We start from the raw sequence: 11,478 nt of genomic DNA, 5'->3' as shown, positions 1-11,478 counted from the left end.
GTCACCCTTCTTTGCTCTTTATATGTTCTTGTGAAATCTGATTGGGCTATGTGTGGACCGAATATTTAGAAAGTGAAAGAATTTCAACATTTCAACATCTGTCAGTGCCCATTTGATCACAACAGGCAACAATTTAAAACCAGAAAGAGGAACAGGAGTTTCCAGTCTATTGTCCTCAGACCTGATCCTTGTGGAGATATCCCATAGGTTCCATTTTATGTTGAATTACATTACAGTTATGTGGATAGTATATTATGATTTACAAAATGATGCTGCCTCAATGCATTTTTGAAAAGCAAGAAAAGGTTACACTGAACATTTTTTAAATCTTACTCTGTTGTTTATTTTGAATGCAGCCTCATTTGGATGCGGCCACCAAAATTATCATTATTTCTAAACACATGAAATTACGGAGAATAGCAGTCGTGCACTGTCTCCTGTATACCATGGTATTCAGAAAATATAAAACGGTCTCCCCAAAACATGAAATTGTGAACTTCCCCACCCTTATTACATAACATGGCTTTATCACAGTGATTGCTAAAACCAGTTTGTGTTAAATCACTAAGATAAACCTGTAATACCAAGTTCAACAGAGCAACTACAAAATGTGCTTTCTCTCTCTCTCTCTCACTCACTCACTCACTCACACACACACACACACACACACACACACACACACACCACACACACTGTGTTATCTCTGCTCTCTCCTGATGATCTCCAGATCTGGGCAGTGCTGGTACTGTGGTTCTTCTGGGTCAACCCAGGTGGATTCTGGGAGTTGGCTGAGGCTTTGAGGGGTGAAGCAGATCAGTGCCGTATCATTGAACACATCCAGGAAACGCTGTGAGCAGGGCAGGGCTGTCTCTTCGCACACACTCATCACCTGGCAACAGTGTGAGTGGTCAAGGTCCTAACTTACTTTTTTAAAAAGTTACAGAATTATAAACAGAAGCTGGGGTGGATTCCAAGTAGGTGTGTTAATGACAAGAGTAAGTCCTCTTTTCCATGAGGTACATTTGCATTGCGTTGCTTCTGTGTCACATTTTCAGAAGCGAGAACCGCAAGACTTGGTGCATATTTGAAGTGAGGCAGTGTACAGCTGCTTCTGAAATATGCCACTGTGCGGCTGGTGGAAAAGGAAGCATTGACTTGCATGATGGCTATTAGCTCCTTCCTTGCGCATTGCAGATGGAACCCAATGGAGATTTAACATAAACAAATATGGTGGAATACAGGAGTATGTAGCACACCTCCTTATAGAAAATCCCTATGACTTCATTAAGCTACAGGGCTCTTCTTTTAGGAGGATTTTTATTTACAAGAACTCTAAGTTAACTGACTTAGGTTGGTCACTAACAAATGTACTAGGAATTATATTTTGGTAATTGTTTTGAGTGAAAGGATACAGTGGATAGGTAGGCATAGTCCCTCTGGAGCTCCCTCTGCAGCATTCTAAGGGAAACACACACACACGTTTAAATTGCAAAGGAATTTGATTAATGTATTTTTTTTATTTAAGAATGCTGGTGATTCGTACAATTTCAACATTAATGCAAATTCTGCCTGACATATTATCTTATAAAACACAAATCCTTTGTTTAAGCCAGCTTATATGTTTTGAAATGTCAACTTGTGAAATGTATTATTTAAATGAAAATACACTTTAGACAAGGACAGTGTGGATTTGTTTCATCTCTCATTCACTTTTTGGCAACAGATGTCAGTTAGGACACACCTCTCTTGGATGCCATGGAAACTGTTGCCAATGATGAGGAGTTTGGGCAGGGCCTGAGAGCTCCAGTTCTTCCAGAGCAGGTTGTTATACAGAGCCTTCCCACAATGCATCAGGTAGAAGAGCGTTGGCTGACGCACAGCTCGCTTGCCTTCCTAAAACACCACCCATGCCACAGGATTATTGTTAAACAAACAAACAACAAAGATTCAATTCACTTTAAATATAAATCACCAGTGTCCCCTGCAGCTTGCAGATAAGAGAGCGATAGTGGGCATTTGTGTTTTATTCACCTCATTTTCCGTGAGTACTGAAAACCCCAGAGCTCTAAGTGTCTCAAGCTCCGTCAGTGAGAACACAGGATCATACACACTGCAGTGCTCCACTGGGATCTGCAGAGTGAAACTAGTGAGTAACCGGATAGTACTTTGCAAACATTGAACACTGTGTATCAATATATTTCTGTTTCCAAACATTCTTTTCAGATGCGTTATGAATGTTATTAATTGTGAGATGAACCTATTTGTGTCACTATTCATGTAAAAGCATTCAAAACATGTCTAAACATATTTACACTGCGTATGCGTGTTGTCTTTTTGAGGACAAGAGCTCATTTGTATATGGAACGATCAAAATAAACTCAGGGGCAAGCGTACAAGTGTAGCTTGTGCTTTTTGTTTGAAAGAGCGTGTCATCATTTATGTTTGGGTCTAAACTATAAAAAAAAAACTCTGGGTCACCCCTAATCAAGACTGATTTGCCAATGAGTGAGCCTTGTGCTCAGAGGCATTTAGGGTGATCAACCAATGGATGAGCTCTATGCACTATTGGACCAGGTGTTCACTAATTGGGATGAATATAAAGACACTTTGGATGTTGGCGTTGTGTAAGTTTGAAGAAGGCCAGACGGCCGAAACGTCACTTCAACATTAAAACATGGAGCAGAGTGTGCGGCATTCTCTTTATTTTCTTTAACATGGGTCTAAACTATATACATGCATGAACATGGTTCAAAGTGCATGTCAGGTGGGTATTATTATTTTATTACAATAATATTATTAGAAGCCTTGTAGCTTTATTTCCCTGGCAAAGCAGAGCCATAGCTATAGAGCTAAGCCACACTTGAAATACCCTTGTGTCTATTTGGCACACACCTTTAGGGCATCCAGCAGGAGAAGTAGTAAGGCCAGCTGATAGCGTGCAGACACACATGTGGAGAAGCTGCCCAGGCCATAACACACACAATCCTGCAGGCATTCAATCTGGACACCTGTCTGACCCCTATAGGACCCAGTGTCGGACAACCGTCCTGTTAGTAGATCTGTGAATGAGACGGAGGAGATTACAAAAACAAGTGATCAATCATAATCAAAGTACAATTTTGGCATTAACACTTGCCTGACAGTTTGGCAGTTAGGCCAAACCAATCTGTATAGGCCTACGCTTGAACGATATGGAGACATGGAGATAGACAAGAGAACCACTAACCTTTCCACTCTGACCAGAAGTCCTCCCCTCTCAATTCATTCCTATGGGAAGAGGAGATTCAAACAGTAATAGCCTGTCATGTGTATGCATGGTATGAGGCATGTAGATATTGACTACTGCAGATTGCTTATACTGGAATGCATTTATGCTACAGACACTCTTACAGACGCCAAAAAAGGGTGTAATGCTCACAAGGTCTGAATGATACGTTGCTGATCTCGATGGCTGTCGCCAGCTTCGGGGACTGGAAGATCAACAGCGGCCACAGTTGATGTTTTCTTCTTTCTACTTGAGGCTCCTTTACGCCGACCTGCTACCTGCCACTCATTGTCACTAGCCATCACTCAGTAATCAGTAAAGCCAAGCTAAGCCAAGGGGCAGATGAGAGCACGCGATGCCTAGTTACTAGGATTCCTTTACGTATTTAACACGTAACGTTACCATGCTTTTAGGTTAAATTCTAGGTTAAACTGAGTTGTGTAGCCTATTCAGTATATAGCACATAATCGCATTTAATGACCATGTTATTTCAGCAACTGAGACGGTTCAGGCATCAAGGCAGCGACTTCACGTGTTTACAAAAATGTTACAGGGGAGCAACAGCAGCTTCCTGAAACAGTCTGTCGTCACAGTTTGATTCAAAATAAAAGTTAAACAATGTTCAAAATAAAAGTTCTATGTTCACTCGTTTGATTTGTACCAATTTTACAGGGCATACAACAGGTCTCCATTAGATAGCTAGCACCATTATTCTATATTGTCAGTTAAACAGATATGGAGTATCCTGACAGCATGCACCCCCACTCTCATCTCTCTAAATTGTTTAATTTTAGATTTGTGTTGCATGGAATTTGCAGGGTTCGGGATAAGTAGGCTACGACTTTTGTGGTTTTATTAGTCCATGAAGGAAGTTGCGCCACGAACTGGCGGAAAACGAAAGTGAAACTAGCGTAAGTAGGCTACCTGTTACAACAAAACATTCGCAAAATCTGTCCTATGAGGAATGATTGATGCGATGTCAGGTAACCAGGACTTTTTCACGTCTCCGATGGTGGACGAACTCAGAGACCATGATGCAATTCCATCTACAGCAGAGAGAAAGGTAGGAAGGTCTGGTTACAGGTTCCACTTGTGTAGAGCTCTGGCTAGGCTACAACTTGAACTAGACATGCAGAGTGAGGCAAACAACGTAGGCCCTAGGCTATAATTTGGAATACAAATCAGTCTACCTGAACTGCACTTGATGTTTGGTCAGTAAAATATTGGCTCTTTTATGGTTGGTAAATTTGGTAACACTTCTCAATCGCTATTTAAAACTATTATTAGGTGCTTGAGGGGATATGTGTCTGTGGCAGAGCTCTCTCAATCTAGCTGTAACTACCTGACCAGGGTGGTGGTTGACACTATGAATCACTTTGACATTGTAGCCTAAAATCTGTCCAGACATCTCAGATCTTTCCCAGATAGCAATTTCCTTTGGGCCGGATCCGCATAAAAGCCTTTAGATCCGCCTGTAGCGGACATACGGTATCTGACTGTGGGCCAGGTCTACTCCCGATACAGGTTTCAGCTCTGCTAGCAATGCTGTTTTATCACCGATTTACAGATTTGTCCCAGGTCCAATTTCCGCAACTCAACTGGAAGTCAGGAGATGCGTTTAAAATACAAAACACTGATTTGGCCCAAACCTGTAATACGGATATGAGCCGAAGGATCATTTTTTCACAGCAGACCCAGGTGGTAATGATATTAATTAAGGTGCTGATTCTAAATTGACTGTCCTTTCCCTACTTCATTGTCAACTGGCTGCTAAAAAAAAAAAAGGTATTTTGGAATGGCACAAATTTAGAAACCATGGGGGTGCACTATGTTCCCATGGCCACTTCATTTCTACAGTAAGGCTGGAAAAGAAAATACAGTTGGCTCAATATTGATCATATGTTCGTTTCATTATTTTTATTATTACCTAGCAGTGGTAAAAGTAGTCAATTGTTGTTTTTGTCAGATCTAACAGTGCTATGAAACAACCCCATATTCTTGCCACGCATGCAGAAGTCCAAGCAGCAATGTTAATCAAGGATCTTTGGTTTGCTCACTATCAATCTTTTGACATGATTTGCCAGCCTGGGGTTGGACTAGGACAGCCCAACTTTTCAAGGTAGTATCTGCTTTTAATCTCTGTTGGTTTATTCAGAGACAACAAGCAACCGAGCGATTGATAACTTTACTATTATTTTCCAGCAACAACTAGCTTAACTTAAGCAAAACAGCTATCACAATAACTATTTTGGAAATAAAACAGTGATAACGCTAACAGGATCACTGATGATAAAAAACGAGTGTAATTGTGACTTAGCCTATTTGCAAAAAGGAATAAATGTGGAATTAACACGACTTAAACTTTGTCTGGGATTGCACTTCTACAGCCAGGTTGTTGAATAAAAGAAATAATAAGACACTTATGTTTAAAGTTTTTTTTACCCCCCTTGTGTTTGTAGCCTAGCTTATGTTTATCAGTTGAGCTGTTGGGAAAACGTTGAACTTTAGCCTTGGTGAACCTATAACGAACCTGTTAGCAAATGTGTAGCAAACAGATTTTTCAGGATAATTAGCCCTAATTACCAATCACATTTCACATGTCAAATAAAGCCGGCTGATGTCTGATAAACGTACCACACACAATAAGCGGACCCGTATTGCATATGATAAACAGATCTGGAACACGTCAGTAACACAGACTACCATACGGAACTGGGCCAGTCTTAGCCCTTATTGGTACCAGATCCGCCAAACGGATCCAGACCAATTTTGGACCGATGTGCGTTTGGACGCCGGATCAGGTCCATTATACGTTAGACCGGCACATCCGGGAACTTGACTCGTGACAAACGTTCCCGCCCCTTTCGGGGGGAAAACAAACAACCCCTCTCATTAACTCCAACGCAAATTAGGGTCAATAAACGTAATTCGTACAGAAATCGCAGGAGTAAATAATAACAAAAAATACCACAAATCAATATGACCACTCAATACATAACCACTTTGCCGGTCGTTGACTGTGAAAGATACCTACAAAAGCTTAATTCAATTAATATAAAAACATGTCCCTTCAGTCTCCCGAGTAGGCTACGAAGTGGTGCAACAACCCCACTCAGTGACCAGAAGTGTCATACGGTCTTCTCTTCTTATGGCTTGTAGCCATAATTTTCTTCTGTCAGGATTTTTTTTGAGGACATGGTAGGCAAAAGAAACTCAGGGGGAGGGTTCTTAGCTGTGTGGTTGGTACATGTCTACCGGTTCACTCTGGCTTGTTCTGAGGGAATGTTTTCCCCTCAAAAGGGGCATGGCGCAAACAACCTGCTCTGTGTGACGCGGGTCCGGTTGTAAGTATGCAGATCCGTGCCGGACGTTGTGGTAGGTGTGGCCCAGTTCCGTCCCAGTGTATGTTTGCTATCTGGGTTGTGACTTGAGGTTTATTATCTACAAGTTCATAAGTCAACTTTGTGGTAGGCCTACTAAAATGTTATCAAGGCTTCCTTCCTGTTCTCCTTTTTGCTCCCCAAAGACAATTTTATTTCACTACATCCTAATGAAAGAACTAATGTTCAGCAATGCTATCAGTTTAGACAGGGTTCCATATGGATTACAGCACATTTTTTAAATAATTATGTTGGCAACTGTGAGAATGGGTTAGAGTGATTGCTGTTCAAGTCTGAAAAACTATAATTAAATAATGTTTTTTGTTTTTGTTTTTTTTAAATAAATATGAATAAATCTGTGATATCACAAAGCAGTGTTGATTCTATGTATTTTTCTAACATAGACACGCTTCAGGGAGACCCACAGTAAAATTCAGCAGAGAATCCAGATGAAAGAGAAGAAGCTGCAGGCATTGAGGAAAGCTGTGGAGACACTCAAGGTGAGTAGCTAACAGGAGTGGAGGGCTGGTGGCTCTAGTCAGTCAAAGAAGAGTCTATAATGCAGAGTAACTTAGAAACTCCTCCACTTTAGATGAAACATTCTACATTGTATGTGTCCTAACAGAGCTCTGCTCAGACAGCAGTGGTGGACAGTGAGAGGATCTTCATTGAAATGATCTACTTCATTGAGAGAAGGCGCTCTGAGGTGAAAGAGTTGATCAGAGCTCAGGAGAAGGCTGAGGTGAGTCGGGCTGAAAGCCTCCTGAAGCAACTGGAGCAGGAGATTGCTGAGCTGAAGAGGAGAGATTCTGAGATGGAGCAGCTTTTACATGCAAAGGATAACATCCAATTCCTCAAGGTAACTGTTGATGCATGGCTAGTTAGTTGGTTAGACAATGTTTTGTGTGTTGTGTTTGTTTCAATGAGGCACAATTACTCTCAGCTATTTTATCCATTTTCTTGCTCACAAAACACATGCAAAATTATTATATAACTTTATGATAGCCATATGGTACACTATGCAGGTTTAGGTATTTTTGGCGAATGTAGAGCTCCCTCTAGAGTCGTGTTATATGTATATTTTACTCCGCTGTTGTAACTTCTTGTAACTTACTGTACACAATGAAAATGCTTTTGTTGTGGAGGTGAAGGATTAACAACAGGCAAAACCTATCTCCAAAGGCCTATATCTACTGACAAGTTAATGTTTCACGATTCTCGTGAGATTTGTTGCTACGTCTATGCTGTATAGCTATGCTAGTTGAACAGTTGGTCTATTACAAGTTAATTTACCAACAAATTGGTTTCGTAAAGGTTACATTAAGGTGAAAATCTTGCACAGTGTACCATTAAGCGACATCACCATAAATTCAGATGTCCCACACAAGTTGAAACCAAGCCGGCTTGAGGGTGAAATGTAATTCTTTAGATGTACATCAAGAAACTTAATTTTGCCTCCAGTCATCCCTCTCTATTTCTTGTATTTCCCTCTAAAGACTTTCTAGTTTGTTATTGACCAGCGTCGGTCTAAAGACTTACCCTGTATCACTATTAACCAGAGCCTTACAGAGAAATCTGTCTCCACACTAAAAGAACAGCTGGAAGACTTCTGCAAGCAGGAAGTCATGAAGATATCTGCAGGTTGGTCATATTCCTGACATGAGTTTAATCTCCTGTCTTATTTTGTATCAGTGAAAACATGGAAATGGTAAATTCTAGGATCTGTGAAAAAATGAGATGGTGGTAGCATAATGGCTTAGGAGCTGGTATAGCATGCCCTAGCCAGAAAAGTTGTAGGTTTAATTGCCAACTGCAACTGTTGTGCAAAACACCTAACTCCGAGTTGCTCTGAGGAGACTAAACCTTGTAATAATTTACGTAAGTCACTTTGGATAAAAGTGTCAGCTAAATGAATAAGTAAGTGAAGTGAAGTAAAATACAAAAACACAACATGTGTGGGTAACAAGGAGTCATGCCCGTCTGTTGTGGAGAGATGAAGACAATGGTCTTCAGAAGAGAGATGCCACATTTTCCTTTGGCAAATTTGAATTTGCTCTGCAGGTCTGTCTGGAAAAGAGGCCATTTCCTCCCATTTCCAATGTTCCAAAAACCTGACAACATGATAAAACCTGACAACATGACATCGAAGCAGTTTTAAAAAAACGCTTGTTTCTTGCGATGGTTTTTTTCTGTTGCTCTGCATATGTCATCTCCTTCATTGTTCTGATTTGTTTTAGGTCTATTCAATTGTAACCAGAGGCATTTTGGCTTGGAAATGGGAGGTGAATGAACCTTGTCCAGACCCAATCTCAATTTCAATTGAGATACGGTTTGGTGCTAACCGCTCACTTGTAATTGGTTGTAATGTTTTCTGCTCAGTGTCTGATGTCCAGGCTGTCTTGCCTGAACCAGTGACCAGAGAGGAGTTCTTACTGTGTAAGTTGGACTTGGAAGCCATGCAAGTTAAAAACACACACACACACACACACACACACACACACACACACACACACACACACACACACATACAGTCAGATGCAAAGAAGCACTTGCATACATGTACTCAATGCATTTGCATGCACACAGACTCATACTTGTTAGTCACATTTGGAAAGGACTCCCCTCAAACACAAACACGCACAAAAGACAAATAAATACGTATCATTGTACTGGCTTCTCCCCCAACAGATTTCACTCCCTTCACACTGGATCCAAACACAGCACACAGAGAACTCCATCTGTCTGAGGGGAACAGGAGCGTGGAATGGAGAGCTAAGGTCCAGTCATATTCAGATCATCCAGAGAGATTTGATTGGCCTCAGGTACTGTGTAGAGAGGGAGTGTCTGGACGCTGCTACTGGGAGGTTGAGTGTAGTGGGGAAAATGCGGTTGATATAGCAGTCTCTTATAAAAGTATCAGCAGGAAAGGAGGGTGTGAGTGTGTGTTTGGAGGTAATGACCAATCCTGGAGTCTGATGCTTGTCAGCTCTAACTCCTCTTTCAGACACAACGATGAAGAGACTAAACTCCCTCTAGTCTGCAGTTCGAAAAAGATAGGAGTGTACGTGGATCACAGGGCAGGCACTCTGGCCTTCTACAGCATCTCTGATACAATGACCCTCCTGCACAGAGTTCAGACTACATTCACTCACACACTCTACCCTGGGTTTTTGGTTGGCTTTAGGTCATCGGTTAAGTTGTTGTGACAGAGATATACAGTATAGACACTTCTTCCAGAGCACATCCTTCCTGTCTATTCTGGGTTTTGGTTTTGGCGATAAAGGCACTATGTCGAGTTCCATAGGCTTTTAGTTGTCTTGAAAGCAGCCACATGTAAATCTTTTGTTAACCCATATTGTATGCAATACAGCGGCTACATGCTAACTTCAGTAGATATCTGGGCAACACAGCGCAAAGGGTTTTTGTTTATGACAAAACAGTTGTTTCTTCCCATTCTGATGCTATTTCTAGTTTTCTTTTGTATGATTTATACAAACGCTAAATAGCACCTCATCTGTGAAGCTATTGTGACTCAAAAATAACTAAGACTATTCACCCAACTTCTCTTATATAGTTTGTCTAGTTAAGTTTGCTTTGCTATTAGATATTTATAATTAAGTTTGGTTTGCTATTAGATAAGTTTGCTTTGCTATTAAACTGTTATGACACTCAGGTAGGACCACATGTTGGAAAATGTCCTGCAATGTGTTGGTGATATGGAAATAGAAGGTATCATCTGCTAAATCTCCAAGCCACTTTACTTTACATGTCCTTTGTATCTTATATACTTTATACTTCTTTGCACTTCAGACTTGACTTGACTATTTAAATGATACTTTAATGTTCCTATTTATATTACCTAACTAAGTTGAGCTGGTTCTGAGTCTAAAGAATTTCACTACTGGAAATTATGTTGCATCTTGATCAAGTGTAGGAAAGTACTGAAGACAAACTCAGAATTTATTTAGAATGACCAAAATGCAAATAAAGACAGAGGTGTAATTTGTTAGATTACCCTAATTACAAAATGATATATAGCCAAGGCATTTCATGTTTTACCTAATCGGTTTTCTTGTTTTTGAAGATATATGTTCATTTTGAAATTGATGCCTGCAACACGTTCCAAAATTTACCACAGACAATTGTGGATTAATGTGACATCACATTGAGCTCGGCAGTGAAAACAACTAATAGTGAAAAGAGAATTTGGGATTGACGGGTACATGTGCTTTAGTGGATTATTTCCATTTAATTTTTATTTATTTCCATTTGGATTTATTATACCAATCCACCACATTCCACAGGAAAATATGGTACTATTTACTCTTATTTTACAGCATTAGTTACTAAAATAAAACACATTTGTAGCCAGAGGTTTCCAACCATTTGGGCTTCTGATGTCTCACAAACACATGTAATGTACACATTTAATGTCCAGGAGAGTTGGTAAAAGCCTCCACCGAACTGGGATGTGTCCCTCTAAACTTCACATATGATTTTATTTCAGGGGATCCAGCAGCAGAGCTTTGCCTTCTTCCATATCATTTCATGACCCCTCAGATTTTTTTGTTGTCCCTGCATATAAAACTTTTTTATTTTTTATAAAACTTTTTTTTTTTTTAACCTCTACAACTGTAAAATATTGCTTACATGCTGATCTTTCAATACTGGTGATCCAATGATGTCATTTGATACACAGAGGGATCACACTTTTACTTAAATACATTCCTATGCCATGTTTTACTGTACTTTTCATACAAGATGTGTACTTGTAATACAGTATTTTTGCATTGCTGTATCTGTATTCTTACTTAAGTAAAGGATCTGAATTCA

At 40.1% G+C, this 11,478-nt stretch overlaps 2 protein-coding genes across 4 annotated transcripts; one reads left to right on the top strand and one right to left on the bottom strand.

Annotated features, from left to right (window-relative positions):
• Positions 1-318: 318 nt before the first annotated feature.
• Positions 319-3,837, bottom strand: srrd (SRR1 domain containing). Its single transcript, XM_048242902.1, has 7 exons — positions 3,419-3,837; positions 3,227-3,267; positions 2,893-3,059; positions 2,032-2,130; positions 1,742-1,893; positions 1,413-1,458; positions 319-889 (listed from the first exon to the last, which is right to left on the bottom strand). Exons 1-7 carry the CDS (start codon positions 3,565-3,567, stop codon positions 698-700), a joined length of 846 nt encoding a protein of 281 aa, XP_048098859.1. The 5' UTR covers positions 3,568-3,837; the 3' UTR covers positions 319-697.
• Positions 3,838-3,953: 116 nt separating this feature from the next.
• On the top strand, positions 3,954-11,478 carry LOC125294325 (tripartite motif-containing protein 16-like). 3 transcript variants are annotated; one of them, XM_048242901.1, is made up of 7 exons: positions 3,954-4,328; positions 7,050-7,145; positions 7,271-7,504; positions 8,205-8,286; positions 9,025-9,081; positions 9,334-9,467; positions 11,153-11,478. In XM_048242901.1, exons 1-7 carry the CDS (start codon positions 4,230-4,232, stop codon positions 11,195-11,197), a joined length of 747 nt encoding a protein of 248 aa, XP_048098858.1. In that variant the 5' UTR covers positions 3,954-4,229; the 3' UTR covers positions 11,198-11,478. The 3 variants fall into 3 exon arrangements, 2 of the variants coding, with proteins under 2 accessions (XP_048098858.1, XP_048098857.1); XR_007193514.1 differs by having other exon boundaries at positions 3,955-4,328; positions 9,334-10,864; XM_048242900.1 differs by having other exon boundaries at positions 3,955-4,328; positions 9,334-11,478.

Source organism: Alosa alosa, chromosome 5 (genome assembly GCF_017589495.1).
Source record: "Alosa alosa isolate M-15738 ecotype Scorff River chromosome 5, AALO_Geno_1.1, whole genome shotgun sequence".
NCBI classification, from domain to species: Eukaryota; Metazoa; Chordata; class Actinopteri; order Clupeiformes; family Clupeidae; genus Alosa; species Alosa alosa.
Note: the sequence above shows the minus strand (reverse complement) of the source record. Positions and strands in the feature narration are given on the sequence as shown.